Here is a 24,776-nt window from a genome sequence, read left to right on the forward strand (position 1 = left end):
TCTGTGTATGAACTAGTCTACTGGCTGCTGAGGTCATGAGGTAATGGCACATTGACTTTAGGTTCTCATAATGAGCCATAAGAAAGTCTTTAGCCTGAAATGTACATGATGCTGTGAGGAATCTTCTAGTCTCAATCCCTGATAAAATCAGCCTTCTGTAAGGAGCACATAGTCGCTACAAATTGACAGGGTGGGCACTTTATGGCTTTACTTTTAATAATCCCATTATTTCAATCATGGCACATTGGATCGATCAGATCGATAACAATCAGGCTCATAAAGAAAAGCCAGGATTAGCCTACTGAAAATTTACACTAAATATCCTTTTTTTTTCCTCTTAAAATTATGATTTGTTTGTAGATACATAAATCTGAGCTAAAAGGCTACTCATATCTCAAGTCCTACACACAGGATAACCCTAAAGTATTTGATCGGTAGGGGTCAAATTTTGGGCAGAATTGTAAGCGGAATTGTAAATCGGAATTTGGGCAGAATTGTAAGCGGATTGTCTGCGCCGCGGACCCAGCTTGAGGTTCCACCTGCCCAACTGATTTGTTAGAATGTCTCACATGCACTCCACTGTCTGCCCAAAGAATTGACATGTCAGCGATTTTTGCATGATTAGTTCCCTTTAAGTGATAAATTCCATCTTCTGCCACCACTACTGCATACTGGTTACACATTAATAACATTAAAATAAATCGTATGTAGTTAAGTTCCTAAATTCACAAGGTGGTGACTGCAGGAAACTAGAGTCATTTTATTTATGTGACACTTGCATGAGCTTTGGACAGAAATACAGAGCTCTGACCTCTACAAAGCTATGTTACACATGTTGGACCTAAAATGTCATTGAGACAATTACTTTAAATACAGAATCTTGTATAGGTCAAGAATTTGGGTCTACCCTTTAAGTACTGTAATAGTTGAGTCACGATGGTTCACTGATGTTCATGTACTATGCAATAATAAAACTATACATAACGTAATTACCACATTTGAATGTATATGAGAGGTAGTCAGCCATTCACTGACTCCTCACAGGTAAAGAGAGTATATAGCCTCAAACTGGAATCTTAAAACCCCCTACTTGCAACATGTTGTCACTTACACTGTTTGATACTAATGACTGATAGCATTCATTGTATCTTACATTTGTAGGAGAGGAAGGAGTGATGACCTACAACTTAAAGGGAACCAGTCACCCCCCGTGCCGGGGCAGAGCCCGGACGACCCCCAGCTAGAGACCCTTATACTTACCCCGGAAAACGAAGTCCCACTCCTGGAGCCACTCCCGCCGTCGAGATATCACTGTCGGATGCCCAACACGTGAGCATCAGAGATTAGTCTGATACAGATAGAGAATGACTGAAGCAGTCACTCTCTTTGCGCGTGTGCCGGGCTTCCGATGGTGATATCTCGACAGCGGGAGCAGGACTTCATTCTCCGGGGTAAGTATAAGGGTCTCTAGCTGGGGGTCAGCCGGGCTCTGCCCCGTCACGGGGTGGGGGTGACAGGTTCCCTTTAAGCCATCTCTGTAGAACTACACGATAATGGTCATCAGACGCTGTAAATTAGATGTAACTTCACATTTATCTGGTAGAAATGACTGCACACAATGATTATGCTGGGGTGAGCATGCAACATGCAACAATCACTGGTCGGTGAATGCAGCAAGGATTTAGAACTAGTGCAAAGCTACTCAGCTACAGTACATAAAACTAATGCAAAGTTCATGGCAGTGGCCTCACATGAAATTTAAAGCGGACTTGCCAGTAGCTAAATGAACATAAAAATAGGGCCATGGCTAGAGAGCGCTTCTCATAAAGTTTCCAGGTACCCATTTTTTTTTTCATCTCCATAGTCTTTTCCAGCACAGAGATAAGGCTTTTTCCTAATATGTAAATAAAGCTGAAGTGCCCTATGGGGGTGCTCCCCAGCAATAGAAAGAGCCCAGGACTAGCCAGCCCATCTCCCTGTAATTCACCTCTATCAAAGGGGGCGGGGGCATATGCAACATACATGGAGGTGGTAAATAGAGGACATTGGTCTGGCTAACTCTGGGCTATTCTCACGCTGGCAATGCCCTTGGGTACTTCAACTTCACTCCTATAATAATAATAATAAAAAAAAAAAGGCTTACATCTCAGTGCAGAATTCTGATGAGAAACCCTATCTAGCCGTGTGCTTACCTATACTCCTTGTCACCAGCTGACAGGTCTGCTTTAACGTTTCTAATATGGATGACTACTTACAGAACAAGGTGTGTAAAGAATATTTTGGGGCCGGTTCCATACAGGACTAAGATATATAGAAGCAGCCTATTGATAAGTCATAATGTAATTTAAAAAAAAAAAACTTTAAAACTTAAAATTTGGCAAATTAGGTAATTTCTAAGCAAAACATATACAATTACAAATATTTCCTATTTAGATTACATTATGTAAATTACACAGTAATCTAAGTTCATTACATTCATCAACAGTTATTGCTGAGAACTTTTTAAAAGCTCGACGTCTCACAGTTATTAGAAATTCAAGGGTCAGTCACTTAAGGCAGCATAAAAAAATACATTAAAAAGTGCAGGGAAGCAAAAGCTGGTTTGGCTAGAATTCAATCATAATTTTTTTAAATTCTTAAATAGATTTTTTTAGTTAATTATTTTAGTTTTTATCCTTTTTATGCCTTTTCTTTCAAAATTTCATGGGTTACAGCACTATAAAACACTAAAACTTCATCTTGCATGCAATACAACAAATCTCAGAAAAGATTTTTAAAAGGCCGTAAAATAGGAGGCACATAAGTGGTATGAAGTTAAAAAATGTAAAGTGTTGCGATAAAATGATTTAAAAAAGTATGTATCTCCTTTCCTGTCTCCATCTACTGTTGAGTCACACCAGGAAGCTTTGTTTGCAAGAATGATTGGACATGGGGCCAGATCTTGTTGGTCTCGGTTCCAGAAAAAGTTTCCAGGATACCTTTGTTTCTATGGAAACCAGAGAAAGATTATTCAAGGACTATTCAGAAAATGCTGGGAAGACTGCACATCCTATATCAACCGATCACACTGGTTTTGTGCTCCTATTTTACAGTCATCAGATTACCTCATGACAGTAAAAGCTTTAAAGGGGGACTATCAGCAGGTCAGACAAATCTAACCTGCTGATATGTCCCTATTGCGCAGGAGACGCCATAGAGGAAGGTATGTCTCTTACCTTCCTCCTCTGCACCGTTATGGGGGCAGGCAGTCCTCCTGGGCTGCTTGAAGCTACAATACCAGGTAGGCCTAAAATAGACATCAGTCTTTTTCCAGTGTATGTACCTGCACTGAATATATCTAACCTACCTAGGGAGTACTACTGATATGAGATGCATGCTAGCAGTGTCTTTTTACATAGGTTTGACTCGTAAACGCAAGTATGTATACAACTGCATATGTCTTGAGGCTTATGTGCAATAGTCTTGGGTGACAGACTTGTTATTTACATAAAGCAAGTCTAGTGCACAGCCTGTTCAGTCTATATAAAGATCATACAAAACATGAGCCAGCAATGTACACACCATCTATACTAGTTGAAGGGGGAGGGGGCCTCATGGTCTCATGTCTTAGGATGTTTCTTCAACAGTAAACTGAATCTTCAGCAATGACATAAATGACGTGGCCCATATACACCTAGGTCTATAGATCTGATCTGTAATGGATGTCAGGTAAATAGGGCAAGCAAATATCCCAAACTCTGCAGTTGGCTCTAATGAATAAACTGCAGGTATCTACCCTATACAAAAAAGCTGAGATCTCTAGCAACTCATGGGCCCTACACAGAATACACTCGCTGTACAAGAAAAACAGAATATTTGTAGGGTATCCAAAGTAATACTTACTTGTAATATTCCAATACAGGTTTGGTAAGAGCCTCATAAGCATTTAGTCTTTTCGTAACAGTTTCTGGCTTGTCATCTTCCCGTTGAATTAGAGGTTCTCCGGTAAGATCGTCAATACCCTGACAATACATAAAAAAAATATCACTACTGTAGTAATTCAGCATACAAAATACACAGCATCATTGTTCTGAAACCATTTATGACAATGTCAGGGTAGACTGAACTTGTCTTTTTTTTTTTGGGGGGTGCCAGCCAGAGGTTAGCTGAGGGTCAAATAGATTTTTAACCCCTTCATGAACGAGCCCATTGATGCACTGGTCAAATAAGTGCAATGTTCCTCCCCGTCTTCTAAGAGCCTAGCACTTATTTTTTTCCACCTACAGGGCTGGTTGAGGTGTCATTTTTTTGCACCATGATCTCAAGTTTTTATTTGTAACATATTGGTGTAAGAGAAAATTTTTGATAGCTTATTATTTTTTTTTCTAATATAGAATTTAAAAAAAAATCAGCAATCCCAGTGTTCCCCCCCCCCCCCTTCCATTTACGCCGTTCACCGGGCAGGATACAGATTGGGGGTTAAATAGAAGTCATTTATCTTAACAAAACTTTTTCACAGTGTTTGAGTTGATTTGAAAACTATGTTTTCTTAGAAATATCCCTTTATTTACATCCCTTTCTGGAAAGGGACATGTTCACTTGTTCATTTAAAAAGGCCTTCTCTGATGTCTATGAGGCTGACCATCCCAAGGCTCTGGAGAACCTTTACACTCTCCACTCCCTAAAGCACATTATGAGCATGGGTAAATAGGTAGAAACATACTAGTTTTATCTAATCTAGCTAAATTGTGACCTTTCTTCACTACCTTCCTCATTTCTTCCCTTATGTTCCTCCCTTTATTATTTTTTTTCTTCTCTGCCCCTATTTCCCCTGTTTCCTTTTCTGGGGTGTTTTGTCTGGTTCATCTTGTATGTACATAATTTAAAATGGTAATTAATATTATGCCATATCCACATACCATTACTGCAGGGGTAGGGAACCTTGGCTCTCCAGCTGTAGCAAAACTACAACTCCCATCATGCCTGGAGCTAAAGCTTTGGCTGTCCAGGCCTAATGGGAGTTTTAGTTTTGCAACAGCTGGAGAGCCAAGGTTCCCTACCCCTGCAGTAGAGTTTATTTAATTCAGGTATTAAAGGGGTAGTGCGGCGGTAAAGAATTATTCACAGACTAACACACTTTACAAAGTTATACAACTTTGTAATGTATGTTATGTCTGAATGGCCCCCTTTCCCGTGTCCCACCACCCCCACCCGTGTACCCGGAAGTGTGGTGCGCTATACTCACCTGTCATGTGCCGACACCAGTCTCCGATTTTCAGCAAGTGACACCTTCTTCGGGCGGGCGGCAAACAGTTTAGACTGTCCCGAATGCCGGCCGCCCTCTGCAGCGTCATCCGATGCTCAGCCACGATTGGCTGAGCATACTGTGCTCAGCCAATCGCGGCTGAGCACACTTGTGACGCGGCGGAGGGGGGACGGGTGGCAGCGACTCGGCCCTCGACACGGATCAAGTAATGTATAATGCACCAACACTTCCGGGTACACGGGTGGGGGTGGTGGGACACGGGGAACGGGGCGATTCACAGACATAACATAGTTATACAACTTTGTAATGTGTGTTATTCTGTGAATAATTTCTGAGCGCCGCACTACCCCTTTAAGCCTAGATTATGCTTATCCTGTTCTTTTCCATGGATTTTAACATGTTTGTGGTTTGCGTCACTTCACAATAATAAAAATGTAACCCATAAAAGTTTCACAAAGTTTAAAGGGGTATTATATTTTAATACATTTACCACCTCTCAACTGGATCTGGATTGATAATTAAATTCTATATTGGTAGAGATTTAATTTGTGGGACCTGCAATGATCATTAGAACTACTTGATTTCCCCCAGCGACATCTCTGGTGAGCACGCACGCGGCTCCGGATGGGCTATGGGATCTGCCCCGGCATGGAGGGGGGGCGGTGACAGGTTCCCTTTAATGTGATACCCTATGTCCTCTAGCCCCTAGACGACCCTGGGTGTACAGATACATCCAGGATCGCCTACGGGTAGTTCAGAGCGGTGCCGCTCGGCGGCCCGGCTCTGAACCGCCACAGTCCCGGGTGTGACATGTAGCCCGGGATCGAGGCTATTATCGGTCGCGGTCCGATCGCCGTGCCCGCTAATGAAGTTTTCAGATGCGCTGTCGAAGTTGACAGCTGCATCTAAAAAACTTACTGCAGCCTCATCCCTGGTGTTTAGTGGGGTGGATCGTCCCCCAGCGACAGTCACGGAGGGGCTATCCTTGCTTCCGGCACCGTCCGGGGTCTGCGCCATAATGGCAGCAGACGAAAGCAATAGAGCGCCTATCTCAGTGATCTTGCAGTATACTGCATAGATCTCAATGAGAGATCAGTGTACTTATACTAGAAGTTCCCCAGGTAGCTTCTAGTATAAGTGTAAAAAAATTACATAATAAAGTGTTATTAATTAAAAAAAAAAAACTCCCCTAATAAAAGTTTGAATCACCCCCTTTTCCCCATGTTAAAAATAAAAATAAATAAACAAACAAACAAACATGTTTGGTATCACCTCATGCGTAATTGCCTGGACTATTAATTAATCACATTACTGATCTCGCACGGTAAACAGCGTAAGCACCAAAAAATCCCAAATTGCAAAATTGTGCATTTTAGGTCGCATCAAAAAAGATGCGAAAAATTGTAATAAAAAGCGAACAAAAAGTTGTATATGCGCAATCAAGGTAGAAAGAACATATCATGGCGCAAAAAATTACACCTCACACAGCCCCATAGACCAAAGGATAAAAGCGCTATAAGCCTGGGAATGGAGCGGTTTTAAGAAACATATTTGTTAACAATGGTTTGAATTTTTTTACAAGCCATCAGATAAAATAAAAGTTATACATCTTACATATCGTAGTAATCGTACCGACTTGAGGAACATATATAACAAGTCAGTTTTACCCCAGGGCGAATGGCGTAAATACAAATACCCCCCAAATAAAAGAAATGCATTTTTTTTTTTCAATTTCACCACACATTGAATTTTTTCCTGGTTTCGCAGTGTACTTTATGCAAAAATTCAGCCTGTCATTGCAAAGTACAATTAGTGGCACAAAAAAATAAGGGCTCATGTGGGTTTCTAGGTGAAAAAAATCCAAGTGCTATGGCCTTTTAAGTACAAGGAGGAAAAAAACGGAAGTGCAAAAATTCAAATTGGCCCGATCCTCTAAGGGTTAGAGGATCCTCACAGTCCCTTAAAGGTAAATCAAGGCGTCCCTCTAATCTCAGCAGCAGCAAATTAGTGTTTTGTGTAACCTATACCTAGAAGAAGAGAAGATGCAGGACCTTACAAAAAGCAGATCAAGGACAGACCGGCAATCTCCTGGAACAACGCACTAAGGACAAGTAAAATAACACACACACACACACACACACACACACACTACAGCGTTTGTGAACGGGGCGCACTCACCCTCCCCCGGTCCCCGATTAAACACAACAGTGGGAAAGAGGAGGCAGAGACCGGTGTGACAGGGAAAGAGAAGCGGCTGCAGGGGCATATCTGGCTACAAGGGGGGGCTGGCTTGGAGGGGCATATCTGGCAAAAAGGGGAGGGCAGATGTGCCTGCGGGGGGGGAGGGGGCAAATGTGGCTGCAGAGGCATATCTGGCTACATGGGGGGGAGCAAATTAGGCTGCAGGGGGCATATCTGGCTACAAGGAGGGGGGGACGGGGCTGTATGCTGCATTTTCTATAATTGTGTATGTGAGAAACCAGGACCTATTGCAGGAAGAGGCTAGGGCTACAGAAGCAGATCTGTGAGATTATCTCTGTATACACTGCAGTTCCACCTCTTTTCACTAGGTGTGCTCTGTGAGGAAACAGGCAGCGCAGCCAAAATGTAAACAGAGCTGTATCATAGCAGGGGAAGCTAATTGAGGAGAAACAAGTACTGTATATGGAAAGGTTTGTCTAGGCTTTGGCAATACAGTAGTTTTTTGAACTATGTCATTAATCTTGGAAAACCTCTTACAAAAATCTGCTGACAGGTCCACTTGAATGTAACAAAACAAAAATCTGTTAAAATGAGAGATGCCTTTATTTAATTTTCTTGTGAATGCACACTAAAGGGTGGATCAACATATTTACTTCTCTCTGTTTGCAAACAGTATTGCCGACTGCCCCTTTAAGAGTGGGCTACCAGATCCGTTAGAAAAACATCCTAAACCATGTGTTATCAGCAGTTTAGAAACCTACAGTATACACAACATACTTCAGATATACCTTACTGTAGGGCTACAGCCATATGAGAAAATGAAGTCCTTACTGAAACTTTTGGTGGATTAAATTCTGTGTTATATACTCTTCCACTCCCAGGGTGGATCCATCGAGAAGTAAGACGATCCTTAATAGTCTGAAATGGAACGTTTAAGTCAATGACAGTGTTTATTTGATGGGCTTTATCAAGGGCTTGTGCTTGGGGAACAGTTCTTGGGAAGCCTAAATTAGAGGGAAAAAATACAAAATCATCATGCTTAAATAAATAAAAAACAGTAACTATAACAGTCTTATGGTGCTTCTACACAGAGATTTTTGAAGCCAAAGCCAAGAACACACTTTAAACAGAACAGGTCATAAAGACTGGGACTTCTCCTCCCCTTTCAAATCCATTCATGGCTTTGGCTTCAAAAATCTATTAGATAAATCTGTGTAAACGCACCATTACGCAACGTCTATACAATTCTGAAAAACAGCACCAAGTCACCAAACTAGTATATGGCCATGTTTACCCACCGTCTATTGTTGGTCATTTGACAGTCGTCTTTTAGGACTGTCATTATTTTGAGGCCGTTATGTTATAAAGACTGTTATGGTTGTACAAATAACGGTCGTTATTATAAAATAATGGATGTTATTTGGCCTCAAAATAACAGCTGTCCTAAAGGACTGCACTTCAGCAACACTGAAGTGAATTGGGCAGACATGCAGTACCACACACACAACCAGTGGACATGTGTGGTGCCAATTTTGATCTTAACTGACTGATCCATTATTCAATTCCATGTTCCCATGTAGTGGACTATAATAACATTTTAACAACTGCATGAACAGTCATTTGTATTCATCCAGCTCTTACCATGTACATCCATACACAGGCAAAAATGGACAATTAAAGGGAATCTGTCAGCACCTATTCTTGTTCTGAGGTGCTGACAGTGTGATGAAGGTCTGTGCTCCTAGTGCCGTGTCATACCTTTATTTTTTTACATCGGTGCTGTACTTTGTCAGATCGGGGCTGTAGTTTCTCTCCACAACTGTCAAAGAGGAGGAGTAGTGATGTCTTGGTGCCGCACTTGCTGCACTTTGGCCAGCCTCACCACTACCTCCTCCCAGCTTGGCGCGCATCCCCCGGCCTCCTGGCGACATCATCTGTAGCTTCCTGGTTCAGTGTACTGCGCCATAGTGTGTCGGATCGGTGCAGGCGCACTGAGGGCCAAAGCCTATGCCCTCAATGGCTTCGCTCAGTGCCGCATCATTGCACTACGGCGTATATGCAAATCATGCCGCGGGAGCGCACGCGCAGTACACAGAACCAGGATGCTACAGATGACGTCGCCAGGAGGCCAATGGACACGCGCCATGAATATTCAAGACAAGCTAGGAGGAGGTAGTGGTGAGGCGTGCCAAAGTGCGGCACGAAGACATCACTACTCCCCCTCTTTGACAGTTGTAAAGAGAAACTACAGCACCGATCTGACAAAGTACAGCACCGATGTGAAAAATAAAGGTATGACACGGCACTTGGAGCACAGACCTTCATCACACTGTCAGCACCTCAGAACAAGAATAGGTGCTCACAAATTCCCTTTAAGCCTCATTCACACATCAGTATATTTTTGCAGACCATATTCTGAGTTGCAATTTTCTGTCCGCAATCTGCCAAAAATTCATTCATAATGCATCTGTAGTATCATCCGTATTGTTCACACTTTCTGCTGATTTGTAACAGTGCAAAGTACTTTACAAAATGATGACACTAGCTAGAATTTGGATCAGTATTCTTTGCATATGTTGCAGTCTATTGTTTTGCCTGTGCTGCAATTACGGTCCGCACTAGGACATGTCCGTTTTTTGGGCAGATGTGTGAATAGGTACATAGAAATGAATGGCATATAAAATATTTATTTGTCAGGAACTGACAGACTGGGGGGGGGGGGGGGGGTTGGGGTTCACTGGGACAAAAGATTGTTGTGTCGTACTGCAGCATGGGTAAGTGAATGAGGTCTGCCCACAAGTGGCCACATCCGTGAGACCACAGAAGCAAAAATTCATCTCACTTGCCTAAGCTGCAATTCGGGTTGATCCCTTCCATGCAGCAAGCGATCTTTGGCCCTGTGCTGTAAGTCATCGGCAAAATCTACAATTTGTATCAATTTGAACAACTATAGTGTAATGTGTATATTTCCATTAGTTACAACTAACTATAAAGGGTATCATACCAGGCATAAAGACACATCTAGCGGATTGAAGCTTACCATCTAGCAGCCAGTTATGTTCACCAAAGTTATCTAGCGCTTGTACGATTAGTCGGGTGATAACATCATCTGGAACTAGCTGTCCTTGGTCAATGTAGGTTTTTGCAAGTATACCAATTTCTGTAGGTAGAAAAAAAATTCACATACCAAATTTAACTGACTTCAGCAATTAGTCTTGCAATAAAATATACAAAATTTTATTGATTCAAACAGAAATGACTGTACTGTAATGAATACGAATCTAAAGAAGGGCAGACTTCTTTCCACTTGATGAAAGTCTAAAGGTCTACCACTGATTGATTCTAATGGCGCCATATTATGGAGGGGAGGGGGTTTTCTCCCACTGAAGGCGGGCTGTCCCACCTCTAGTGCATCACCCCTGGTAACCATGAACAGAACAGCGCCATACGCGGGAACCGGGCCGCGGTTCAAAAAAAGGACCACGGCACCGGCATCCCCGTGCCAGCGCAGTTCGATTTATGTGGTACATCCTCTTTAAAACGCCTCTATACCCACAATCTGTCCACTTGTACCTTCGGATAGCTGCTTTTAATCCAAGATCTGTCCTGAGGTCCGTTCGGCAGGTGATGCAATTATTGTCCTAAAAAACAACTTTTAAACTTGCAGCCCTGTGCCAAGTCCTATTAGTAAGTGATATTACAGATGGTACATATCTTCATAGTATAGTGTGGTTATCATAAGGTGGATGACCACAGTTTACCACTCCTGTCGTCCTCCCAGGGTATGGGTAGTTGTGGACTACAGGAGCAGTGGTCATCCACCTTATGATCACATATCTTCATAGTATAGTGTGGTTATCATAAGGTGGATGACCACTGCTCCTGTAGTCCTCCCAGGTAATGGGTAGTTGTGGACTCTGTAATAAATGCTAGAGCCGGCCTTGTCTCTGCGTCCGCAGATGCTGGCTGTGTATGTGCAGCAGGATCATGCTCTGTCAGGTAGCGATCACCTTGCTAGTGTGCAGCGTCTATGTAGGCTGAGGAAATAAAATAAAATGTTGCAACATATTTTTTTTTACTGAGGAAAGGATATATAGTGCTATCCTTTTATATATCTTTTATGCAACATCATAGCGCTCGTCCCGGATCCAGGCCTCACGCTGAAACCTTACCAGACAGTGAAAGGGGCGAGTGCTGATCAGCCTAGAAAAACGCTGCACGCTAGCGATGTGAACGCTACCTGACAGCGCATGATCCTGCTGCAAATACACAGCCAGCACCTGCGGACAAGGCGTCCACAACTACCCATACCCTGGGAGGACGACAGGAGCGGTAAACTGTGGTAATCCACCTTATGATAACCACACTATACTATGAAGATATGTACAATCTGTAATATCACTAACAGGACTTGGTCCAAATAATAGAGACACCACCTGCTTTATTCTTAACGGATATAAGTACATATATACTAATAGCGGCAATTTCAATTAACATCTGAAATCAGGAACTCAGAAACTGTATACACAGCATGCAAGGGCTCTGCCTTGCTGTAAATAAGATACAGATAGTCTTATGTCTTTTATGTTTTTAATATTTTATATGTATTTTTTATATTCTTTATACTGTTTACATAATTGATACTGTGTTCTATATTTTCTTGTATTTTTAATACTATATAAACAAAATATATAACTTCTGGAGAGCCTACCATTATTTTAACAGAATTTAGTGACATGCTTTACTGCAGGACTCATGAATATAGACAGACTGAGTCTGTCCCTTTGATGAATGTGAAAAATCACTGAGTGTGCTCAGAAGAGGTCATTCCACAGGGTGCTGATATTGTTGCTTCTACCTACTGGTGTCACCTGTCCATGTAATGCTGTACAGATCACTTTATAGCAGCCTCCTGTTATTACCACAGCCAGTTTTAGCCTCAGTGGTGAGAATGAAAACTGCAAGATTTCAGGATTATTTTATAATATAGAGTAAAAGCGTAAATTAGAAAAAAAATCAAAAATTCTTAAAATATATGCTTAACAAAAAAAATTGTAAGTTATTTTCTGATGACAACTCCCCTTTAACCCCTTATTTTTTTGCACCACTCATTGTACTTTGCAATTACAGACTTAACTTTTGCACAAAATATTCTGCCAAACCAGAAAAAAATTACATGTGCAGTGAAATTATATATAAAAACACAATTTATTTATTTGGGTTGGTTATGTGCTAAAGCCATTTACACTATGGTAAAACAGACATGTTATCTACTTTTGTCAAGTTGGTACGATTAAATGATAGGAAACTTGCATAACTTATTTTATTTGACAGCTTTTAAAAAATGAAAACTTTTTTTTTTAAATGTTCTTTCATTATATATTTCATTTTTTTTTTTTGGTCTATGGGGCTGTGTGAGGTGTCATTTTTTACACCATGATTTGCACTTTATATGAGTACCTTAGTTGTGTATATGCGACTATTTGATCACTTTGTATCACAATTTTTCTTGATTTGATGCGACCAAAAATGCGCAATTTTGCTGCTTAAGCTGTTTACCGTGCATGATCAGGAATGTGATAATTTATTAGTACTGGTGATTACACATGCTGCAATACGAAACATGTTTATTTTTTTTTATTTTTTATAAAATAGGAAAAGGGGGGGGGTAATTCAAACTTTTATTAGTGAAGGGGATTTTTTTTTATTATTAAAGGGGTTGGCTACTTTATAGTAAAATAGCTCAGTACAAAGTATTCGTAAATGTGCTCAATGTATATACTGACAGCAGCTCCCTGTGTACCTCATAGAGCTAAAATCAGACTCCTCTCCTCCAGGCTGGGCTGCCCTGCTCTGTTTTGTTTTAGTCCATAAAATGGCTGACACGGAGGAACATGTGACCAGGCCCTGTCCCCTGTGTTCTCCATAGACACATACAGGCTCAGTGGGGGACACCGGGGGGCGGGGTATGGTCACATGCTCCTCCATGTCTGCCATTTTATGGACTGAAACAAAACAGAGCAGGACAGCACGGCCTGGTGAAGGGGAGTCTGATATTAGCTCTATGAGGTACACAGGGAGCTGCTGTCAGTATATACAGTGAGTACACTTACTAATACTGTATATTGAGCAATTTTACTATAAAGTGGCCAACCCCTTTAACCCTTAGACGACCCAGGGCGTATAGTTACGCCATGGAAGTCTGTCCCCAGACGACCTAGGGCGTAACTGTACGCCCTGGGTGTTTCTCCCGCTATGAAGCGTGCTCCGGAGCGGAGCGCGCTTCACAGCAGGTGGGGGCCGGCTGCAATCAGCAGCCGGGACCTCACCGGCAATGACTCGCTGCAGCGATCGCACTGCCGCGTGTCATTAACTCCTTAAAGTGTAAGTGACAGGGGGAGTCCCCTGTCACTTACCGATCGGGACCCCCGCAGTGTGACTGCGGGGGTCCCGATCGGTAAAACGGACTGCCGGAGGTCTCTCACCTGCCTCCGTGCGGTCCGATCGGCGATCTGCTGCACTGAGCCTGCACAGGCAGGCTCAATGAGCAGATCGCCGATAACACTGATCAATGCTATGCCTATGGCATAGCAATGATCAGTGTAAAAATCCAAGTACTGGATGTAAAAGTCCCCCAAAGGGACTTCAAATGTGTAAAAAAAAAAAAAAGTTAAAAACACTAACACACAACCCCAAAACCCCTCCCCCAATAAAAGTTGAAATCACCCCCCTTTCCCATTATATAAATAAAACATATAAAAATAAATAAACATATAATATACCGTAGCGTGCGTAATTGTCCGATCTATTAAAATATAACAAGCGTCATTGCGTACGGTAAACGGCGTACACGAAAAGAGGGAAAAAAGTGCGCGGATTACCGATTTTATGTTACATTATCTATAAAAAAAAATTAATAAAAAGTGATCAAAACGTCTGATCTTCGCAAATATGGTATTAATAAAAAATTAGAGATCATGGCGGAAAAAATGACACCCCATACAGCCCCATAGGTGAAAAAATAAAACCATTATAAGAGTCACAATAGTCCCATTTTATTTATAATTAATTGCCAAAAAAAGGGATTTCATTTAAAAAAAATATATAACAGAGAATCTGTGTAAACCTGCATGTGGTTGTGTTCGGGCTGACCTATAGAATAATTGTATCATGTCGCTTTTACCATACAGTGCATTACGTAGACACAGGAACCCCCCAAACGTTACCATATTGCATTCTTTTTTGCGATTTCACCAATTTATATCTTCATAAATAATATATTTGGAATTCCATCATACATGTTATGGTAAAATGAATGACGCCATTACAAAGTACAACTATTCCTGTAACAAACAAGCCATTACAAAAAACTGAGAGTGCTAGAGCTCTTAGAAGGGGATGAGGGAAAAACGGAAACACTAAGATCAAAATTTGCACGGTCCACTGGGTCATTTTGGGCCTGGTCCTCAAAGGATTAAAAGAACTTTTTTTTTTTACATACACATTAATTAGAAGTTCCTCTGGGAGACTTCTAAAACAACCACACTCAGATCAGTGTAGTATACCTAATAGTGGACAGATCCATTAGATCAGTGCTGTATTACTCTGGGCTGCAGCAGACAAGATACATTGATTGCCGAGCTGGGATCAGCGTCATTCGGACGCTGAGTCCCGGCCAGTACCCCAATCGCATTGCGGGGGAGGGGGGCAGCCACTAGACTTCAGGGATGGGGCTATAAAGGACATTTAAATGCAGCTGTCATGTTTGACAGCTGCATTTAACTGTCCTAATTAGCGGGTGTGGCGATCGTCTGCACCCACTAATAGCTACGGTCCCGGGCTACAGAAAGCAGCTGTGATCGTGGTGGTTCAGAGCAGTGTCGCTGCGCAACACCTCTCTGAACCTCCCCATTCGCAGTAGGACGTGCTGGTACATCCTTCTGCGGGGGGGGGGAAGGCCCACAAAAAAGGCAGCACTAAGGGGGCAAAGGGACTGGGAAGTATACATTCTTTATTATGTTCTCACACACCCGGTCTGATTTTTTTTTATTTTTGCAGGACTTCGCCTTTAAAAAAAACAGGACTATCTCATTGCATTTATATGTCACCAGCTATCTGCTTTCTGTCATTGAGATTGCTAGTCACACACACTCAGGTTAATGCTCAAACAAAGAAGGAAAGTCATTTAGCGGTCACTGAAAAGTCTTTATCAAATGGACAGGTGAGAAAAAGATATGAATTCCCAGCTGTCAATGTGTATTACATTACATCAGGCAAGCAAGTCCACAAAGTAAAAAAAAAAAAAATGTAAGAAATATAATTAATGCAAAGCACATGAATTTAAAGGGAACCAATTAGCACAATGGTGCTGATATGGCTCCCAGCTGCAACCTATAGATCTTTATTGCAGCTTCTCTACAATAGGAGCTGTGTCTGCTGGGTTACCTTTAGACCAGGAAAATTGTTTTATTGTGGCACACAGGCTTGGGAGAGGAACGGCAACTAGTCATCTGTGCGGAGAGCTGCCTGTGACCAGTCACAGCTCTCTGCCTGTCAGCATGCTCTGCAGGTTTTTCAACGGTGTAAAGCTAACCTGGCAGACGTAGCTTCTATGGTAGGGGAGCTGCAATAAAGATGATTGTTTTCCTTTAAAGATGCTATAACCAAAAGCAAATATGTTGTATTTTATAGTTTTACTCTGAATATCATCTACATCAGTGGTTCTTAGCTGTCCAGGAAGGGGGGGGGGGGGGAGTAAAAATGTGTGTCAATGTGCTCAGAGCTTGAGTACATCATTGCCTGCGCACCTCAGTATACCAACCCTGCCTACTACTCTCCGGTGCCTCTTCTGCGAGGGTCCCCCAACCCCTGCTTATTCTGTAACAGGGTCAGCTCTATACACCATTCTATTAAATCACTGCTATCAGCTCTATACACCATTTTATTACATCATTGGTATCAGGAACTATACACCATTCTATTACAGTACATTACTGGTATTAGCTGCCAGTGGCAGGGAAGAGGGGGCAGAAATTGCGGCAGTGCACTCTGCCAGGCCTCCCCTCTCTCCCTGTCAGCCTCTGTAAGCAGACAGGACACCCCTCCTCTCTCTCCCCATGGCCTCTGTATGTAGTCAGGACACCCCTCCCCTCTCCCCCCTCCATTGGCCTCCGTAGGCAGCCAGGACACGAGGCCTTAGGCCTCCATTTCCATGGCTACCATCGGAACTCTGATCACATTACAGAGCCCCATTGGTAAACAGAAGGAGAATTTTCCCACTATCCCGATAGATACTGTGGTTGTAAGATAACTGTCATAACCGGGGTGTGATCCAGTGCTGACAGTTGTGATGGGCCCCAGCTTTTACTAAAAGCTGGGACCCCGCCACAGATTACACAGGCACAGCTTTTCTGTATCTGTGTCATCCAGAGGACGCCAATTACCAGGAAAGGAGAAGGGTCAGTCTAGGGGGTCCCTGTGGCTGCGGGACCTGCTCCCCGCATGGCTCCGCTGTGGGTGCTGTTCCTGGGCGCTGTGGCGCTCCTTCTTCCTCCGCCCAGCTCAGGCATGCCTCCTTCTTCTGCTCTCTACTTTATCTCGTCCTGCTCGCACGCTCCTTCCTCATGGCCCTGTCAGCACTGTTGGGTAACAATTTTAACATTTAAGCTCTGCTTCTGGTCTTTATATGGGGGTCTTCAGCTTCAAAATCTTCAAAAAAGTGGTCTTTGGTCGGATCAGGGGTCATCTTCTCAAAAAGAGGCATACAGTAGTGGATTATAATAGGGGCGTTTCGGGCGGCAGCCCGGGGCCCTGAGCTTCTGGGGGGCCCATGACCACCCAAAAAGACTTATACTTTCAGTGGTGTACTGTCTCTTGACTTCACTTCCACCATGATTTGCAAAAAATCATTGTTTTTTTAATGGCAATTTTGCACAAATCAGGACATCATGACATTTTTTGTCCTGTACTATGAACACCACGCTAGTGCCGCCATAGTTACAGTGGGGTGGGGGGGCCCAGGCCTGGTGAACAGCCCGGGGCCTATGGTAAAGTTAATCCGCCCCTGGAGGCATAGTCCATAGGAGATAATAATTTAAAAAATAAATCAATCACAAAAAAAATAAATAAATAAATCGATCTGGAAGTGGGGTGATCTGCTCTGGTGGTTTCACTTTATCTGCCCCTATATCTTTATTTAGCACTGGTGTGCGGTCTGTATCCAGTTTCTAAGTCTGTTAAATGGGGAGATCGTACGTTTAAGTTTAGATTCTGATGCCATCAGTAAGAAATGTATTCTATATATGAACAGGACATATGGAAAACAAATTGTGCTATGCTTCTTCTAACAAGAAAAAAAAAAACATAATGCAGTCCAAGATATTTCACCTTAGTGATGAGTGAAATTTCACATTTTTTTAACCATTGATCTGAACTACTATTCAAAGCTCAGTGCCACAGGGTCAGGACATCTGCTGACCATTGTACGCATGTTAATGGAGTTTAAGCACCTCTGTAACTCAGCTGTGTCCTCACAAACAAGGTGTTTGCTATTTGTACAGGTGGTGTGGGTGCTGCCTTCAAAAAAAAACAAAAAAAAAAACAGGCAATTTCCCCTCCCCTCTGTAATACTGCTCCATTAGAATCAATGGCACATTCGCTTTTCCATTTAAAACTTAGGCTAGGTTCACACTGCGTTTTTGCAATTCGTTTTTATCATCAGTTTTTTGCAAAAAAACGGATGAAAAAAACTATTGCATTTGTGTGCATCAGTTTTGATCCGTTTTTTCATTGACTTCCATTTTCGTTTTTTTGACGGACACAAAAACGTAGCTGACACTACTTTTGTGTCTGTTAAAAAAAAACTGATCCGTTTTGGTCTGTTTTTTTTTTACAATGGAAGTCGATAGGAAAACAGATGCACACAAATGCATTAGTTTTTTTCATCCATTTTTCATCAGTTTTTTGCAAAAAACGGATTGCAAAAACGCAGTGTGAACCATGCCTTACTGGTCTATACTGAGGATAGGCTATCAAAGGCTAATGGTGGTTTTACACGGCGCGATATTTATCGCACGATTTTGAATGAACAATGTTTTTTTTATAACGATCAGCGTTTAGATGGAACGATACATCGTATGGAAAAATCGTTATGCGATCTGTTTGCGATCGCTTAAGCCTATCTCACACATGGGTGAAATCGTTGAAAGAATGTTTACACGGAACAATCTGTGAATTTTTTGCGAACGATCAACGACGATTTGAGAACATGTTGAAAGATCAAAATGAACGATTTCTCGCTCGTCGCTTGATCGTTCGCAGCGTTTACACGGAACGATTATCGCTCAAATGGGTTATCGTGCAAATTCGAACGATAATCATTCAGTCTAAAAGGACCATTAGTTTACAATGTGTTCAGATTCTTTACAGCTGGACAATTTAAAGCAGTCCCTCTTAACGCTGATAGTACACCACAAAATGTAGTGTGCATTTACCCTTCACTTGTCAAGCCCACAGTTCAGAGTGCCTGAACTTTGACCAGGCTTTTTGGCCACAAATACATTTAATTTTCTGCTCACATCCCCAGGTCATCCAAAGTACACTGCTCGGCAGGCAGGGGCAGTAAATGAGCCCAGGTGACATTACCCCAGGGTAAAGAAGAAAAAAAACAAAAAACAAGAATTTGAAACTGACCGGTATGAACACTTTTTTGGTTTCCCACAATAGCAATTCGTTATAGAAAGGATAATTTTACAATTTAACTTCCTTTTAAAAAAATCCACAAGGAATTCATGCGGAAATGTAGTATCTGCAGCACAGAATGTCAATTTATGTTGTGGAGTTTCCCTGTTGACTTCAAAGGGAAAGTCAAAATCCACAACTCTGAATTTACCTTTTTTTGTCTTATCTCCCGCAGTAAAATCTACAGCAGCAAATCCGTGTAAGCATAGCCTAACACGACAGGTTTTATTTCCTCCTCTATGATCTGGTATTTGCGCCAAAATAGTATGTATTATCACGTGATTTGTCATGTGATTCTAGGATTTTCAAGAATGTGAGGAAAAGTGCCAGAAAAGATGCTAACACAGATTCACTCCATTTTTTTGTGTGACACCAAATATTCTGTGGGGGAAAAATGCATAGCTAGAGGATGCTGCATTTTGGAAAAAAAAAAAAAAAATACAATGATTAAAAAAAATGTAGGTATGGCATTTTATATTTGATCATATAACACAAAGATCACAGTGTTACAGTGGAACATTGTACATAATGTCAGAGACATAGCTCAACAGTGACAAGAAAAACAGGATTTTCAGTCACAGGTTGCACACAGCTTTGCCACTATGGAGCTCAATGTTAGTTTGGTTGTGTAAATTAGATGTACTTTGCTATTGTGTGGCCATAGCCTTTATTTCATTGTTAGCTAAAATAGACATATAAATATAAATATAGCCTTTATTTCATTGTTAGCTGAAATATACATGTCTATGTTTTGTCAATACAGGGAAAAATCCATTCAAAGCCACCATTGAGGTTAATGTATTAAAAAACAAAAGAGCTAATACTGTGTATGGTAGTTTGATATGTATTATGGTTGCAAGACCCAGTTTGACTGTGGGTCCGAAGACCTGATTTGTCAGTCTTGGTCAATAGACGTAATTGGTCTAGAAGCTCCACGTTATACAAGTGTGAAATGCTCTCTAGTGGGTATGATGGCGAATCAGATGATCAGTGGCCTCATGGATTCACCGCAGCATATGCAGTTTGTAGGAATGTACTTCCTGCCACCTCTGTAACACATACCAAACCAGCTGCACAGCCATTCACTTTATGCTACAAGGTCAGTGAATGAAGGACTTCATTTAAAGTATCAATGGGGGTTCCTGCAGACAGGCCCTCCAGTGCTCACACCCTTATGATGAAAACCTCCTGTTGAATCCATGCCAGTCTGTCCCTATCTGAATCAGCAAGGTATCGGAGGTATAGTAGGCCATTATAAATTAGTGTCACCCCCTACTATTCCACAGCATGGGAGACAAGGACAACATAAGTGGGAGAAGTGATGCCCAGCCACAGATCATTGCTATTACTGCATGTAGAAACATGTGGTCACTCATTGTCATAGCTGGAGAAGGGGGAATATTACTCATATGTGTCACTCCTGTTTGCTATATATTTTAATATGAATGGACAGACCTGAAACATACTACAAGAAGCTGACTTCGGCTGTTACTTCTTTGTGCAGCTGGACCAGAACATACACTACAAGAGTCTCTAGGAGTAGTAGAACAAATAAGATTCAATAACACACAACACATTATAGGAATAACACCCGATAGCTATAACACTACTGTATAAGGACACACAATTGAATATGAATAACACCCAGCACCCTATATGAACAACACTATTGTATATAAATACCACCTTACTCTATGGGCCCTATTTCACGGGACGACTATCGTTCAGATTATCGTTAAATCATTAAAATCTAAGCGATAATCGTTCGGTTGAATAGCAGTTAACGATTAAGGACCTAAGGAGAAATTGTTGAAAGTTTAATAAGACCTGGACCTATTTTTATCGTTGCTCGTTCGCATTGAATAAGATGTCGTACGCAGTAGTGACGAACGCAATAGCGACGACAAGACGACCGCAAGAACGAACATAAGTAACGATTATTTTTCCATGTAAACGGTTGAACGATTTCAGGTCTTTTGCAACAGCGGTCGTTTGGGTCGTTTATCGTTAATGATTATGGGAACGATGGAATAGGGCCCTATATGAGTAACACCCAAGACACTATATCAATAACACTACTGTATATGAATAGAGGTGGCATTTCAGTGCCAGCTTTGCCCTGTGATAAGCAGTGCCAGTGGGTGACTATGGCAGAGGAGTGACCTTAGTGACAGCTGAGAAGATGGGCTCATTTCCTCCTTTCACCTTCACAGCCGGACTAGGTGACGTGCAGCAGAGCAGCTCTGTCCAGCCCTGCAATGCCTGAACTCTAGAGCCTCCCTCCCGGCCGTACCTGTCTGCTTCTGGATGTTCAGCCTCAGCAAGTCTCCGCTGGACAAGTGCTTGAGGGCGAAGTGTTTGACGATCCTGTCAGAGATGGTTCCCTTCCCTGAGCCCGGAGGCCCCATGATCACCGCCCGGAATAGCATGCGGGCCACCATTGTGCGCGGGTACTATGCTGCCGCTCCGCCGATCTGTCCTAATAAGTTGCCGTCGGTTCTGTCAGAGAGTGGCCTGCGCGGTCAGCCCGGGGCCGCTCCTGCACGGCCAGTCATGTAGTGCGTGCACAATACTCATGCACGGGAGGGCAAAATAGGGAAAACTTGTGAAAGAAAGTGTGGGAGCCTGGGCTGCGATCAGCTCCTGTCCCGTCCCTCCTCCAGCAGTCACTTATTCCTCCCCCTGAGCTCTGCCCTCCTCCCCCACTGTCTCCTCACCACGCTGCTGCCGGAGGAGGAGGAGAGCTGCGGCTGCTGGATCCACAGACAAGCACGACTGTCCACGCACCTGGCAAACAAGACGAGTAGATAGCTGCAAAATATCCATGTCTGCCGGGGCCGTACGCCTATTATACAGCTATAGGGCCTGTTGATCCCATTATACTGTACTGTACGGCTGATCTCTGCCTTATTGACGGCTAGTGCTCTGACTTATTACTCACTGGCGCCCTCTTGCGGAAGCAGCGTAATCGGCCTCCTCATATAACCTCTACAGATCACGTGATCTAATCAATATTCACTCCCTCCTTAGCATATGTATTGTAGCTGGGAACCACCAGGCCTTTGGTTTCATTTGTTTTTTTTTCATCACTTTTTAACCGATTAGAGCCCAGGCAGTGATACTTCTGTTTTTCTAATCTGTTCTGATTTCCAATTGTAAAATGTATTTATCCATTATTGTAGAGTCAGCTGTGTTGCCTGAGCTGCTCTGTTTTTGGCATTCAGGAGGCACATGTCAGGCTATGTTCCCTCTACGTATAACACACATAGCAACGGATGTTGTTAAACCGCCAGGCGGCATTCAGCGCAGGAACATTATCATTTTACAATTGAAGGGCACTGTTGGGTGTGCCCACAATTCAATTAACCTTTGACTACAATATAAAGTATGACCGCCGGCCGTACTTTACATTGTGTGAACAGCTATTGTTTATGGACGTCGTTCAGCGTAAAGCATCCGGAAATAATAGGCATGTTCTTTATTTTAACGTCCGTTCTAAAGGATGGACATTAAAATAGCGAATTGGGAACACTTGCATTGAATTCAATGTAATGCCGCCGCTGCAGAAAAGAACGGATGCTGAGTAGTAGGAACATAGCCCCTCTCTGACATGTGAAAAACTTTTTTTCTGGGTGACAGATACACTTTCAGCTTTAGAGCAGCTACATGGATCATAGTAAAAAATAGGCCTGAGCAAACTCCATTCACTTCTATGGAAGAGTTTTGTAAATATGCTGTTGCCTGTGCAGAAGTAAGTGTGCAGAGAGGGAACTACTGTGAGTGGCCTAATCCCATCTTAATGCACCAAGAGAGTTGTCTGTCTGTCTATCTATCTTATATATGTGTGAATATAATAATGATATATGTAGGCAATGGCAGTACTACAGCAAAATGATATGTTTAAGGGTGCCTTCACACGTAACAGATCCGTAACAGATCCGCTGCGAGTATGTAAATTAACCCCCTGGCGGACGGACCGTAACACTGTCAGCAGCTGGAGCGTACTTACAGAGGCACCCATCCTTCTGCACAGACTGGTGTGTGGAGCGGTGTGTGCAGCATCCCGAGCCGTGCCCTGGTGCATCAGCACAGCGGAGGGGAGCCTGCACGATCGGTCTGTGCAGGAAGATGGGTGCCTCTGTAAGTACACTACGGCCACTGTCAGTCTTACGGTGCGGCCGCCAGGGGGTTAATTTACATACTCACAGCTGGATGTCAATAGAGTTGAATGACACTGAATCTGCAGCGGATTTCGCTGCGAATTCGCAGCATGAAATCCGGTGCGGATCCGTTACGTGTGAAGGCACCCTAAAGAAGAATTCCTGCCGGGGAGAAGAAAAACTGCCGGGGAGGGTGTAAAAAAACATGCTCTAGCTCTGAAGTCTGTTGTCCTTTGCTCTGGGCCCCCAGCCACTTCTAGGTCTGAGTGGGGACCTGGGACGTGACGTTCCCAGCCCGCTTAGCCAGTCCCACCTTGGCTGCTGACGGGCTGAGCAGGCCTGACACATCATGTCCCAGGTCCAGGGCCGGCGTTAGGGGGGGGGGCAAGCAGGGCAAATTCCCAGGGCCCCCATCCCCCAGGGGCCCCCTACCGCAGTTCCAGTGGAGAGGAGAGCACAGACAGCATCCTGCAGCGTCTGGGAATGATCCCTGGCTGCTGCTATCAGGGGTCACGCAGAGGCTGCAGGACGCTGGGCTCAGTGTCTGCTCCCCCTCCCTCTCCCTCCAGCTCCTCTCACTGCACGTGACTTCCTCCTCTGGTCTGGAGCTGTCGGGTCGATGGAGGAGAGGGCTGCCAGGTGAGGATGACAGCCTGCTGCTTCTAAGGAACATGAGGGGGATGCACCACTACACCCAGCATGCTAGAGGGAGTAAGTATACTGTATATGTAGTGTGTGTATGAATGTAAGTGTATAATAGATGAATGTAGTGTGTGTTACATGTCAAGTGTATAGTGTGCGGGCTAGATGGTTTGTATCTGTATAATGTGTTTTCGTGGGTGTGTGAGTGTATATATATATATATATATATATATATATATATATATATATATATATATATATATATATAATGGTGTGTGTGTATTAGCACTGCTGACTCCGTGTTGAGGTGAATACACTGTACATAGGAGCTGCAGCCATTCTCCAGCCTCATCAGTCCTATGTAATTGCTGCTGCTCCTATGTATAGTGTATGATGACATCACTAAGGCAATACGGTGTATTTTATTGACAAAAAAATAAGGTGGTATTCAGTCCTTAGGTGGTGGTCACTGTATGGTGGTAATATTGGTCTGTATATAGTGTCATTATGCAGTGGTCACTCTTTGGCATTAATATTGGTCTGTATATAGCATATATACTGTATATAGTCATTACTGCCATAGATTGACTACCACATAATGACACTATACAGACCAATATTACCGCCATACAGTGACCACCACATAATGACTCTATATACACACTATATACAGACCAATAGTACAACCATAGAGTGATCGCCACATAATGTTGGTCTGTATATAGTGTGTATATAGAGTCATTATACAGGGGTCAGTCTATGGCAGTAATTTTGGTCTGTATATAGAG

The 24,776-nt window shown here is 42.8% G+C and overlaps 1 protein-coding gene across 1 annotated transcript; it reads right to left on the reverse strand.

Moving 5' to 3' along the window:
* Window positions 1-1,504: 1,504 nt before the first annotated feature.
* On the reverse strand, window positions 1,505-21,958 carry AK3 (adenylate kinase 3). Its single transcript, XM_069964278.1, has 5 exons — window positions 21,480-21,958; window positions 10,488-10,607; window positions 8,279-8,451; window positions 3,883-4,001; window positions 1,505-2,986 (listed from the first exon to the last, which is right to left on the reverse strand). The coding sequence occupies exons 1-5, from the start codon at window positions 21,625-21,627 to the stop codon at window positions 2,881-2,883; spliced, it is 666 nt and encodes a 221-aa protein (XP_069820379.1). The 5' UTR covers window positions 21,628-21,958; the 3' UTR covers window positions 1,505-2,880.
* Window positions 21,959-24,776: the final 2,818 nt, after the last annotated feature.

The sequence above is a fragment of the Dendropsophus ebraccatus genome, chromosome 3, assembly GCF_027789765.1.
Source record: "Dendropsophus ebraccatus isolate aDenEbr1 chromosome 3, aDenEbr1.pat, whole genome shotgun sequence".
Taxonomy (NCBI): Eukaryota; Metazoa; Chordata; class Amphibia; order Anura; family Hylidae; genus Dendropsophus; species Dendropsophus ebraccatus.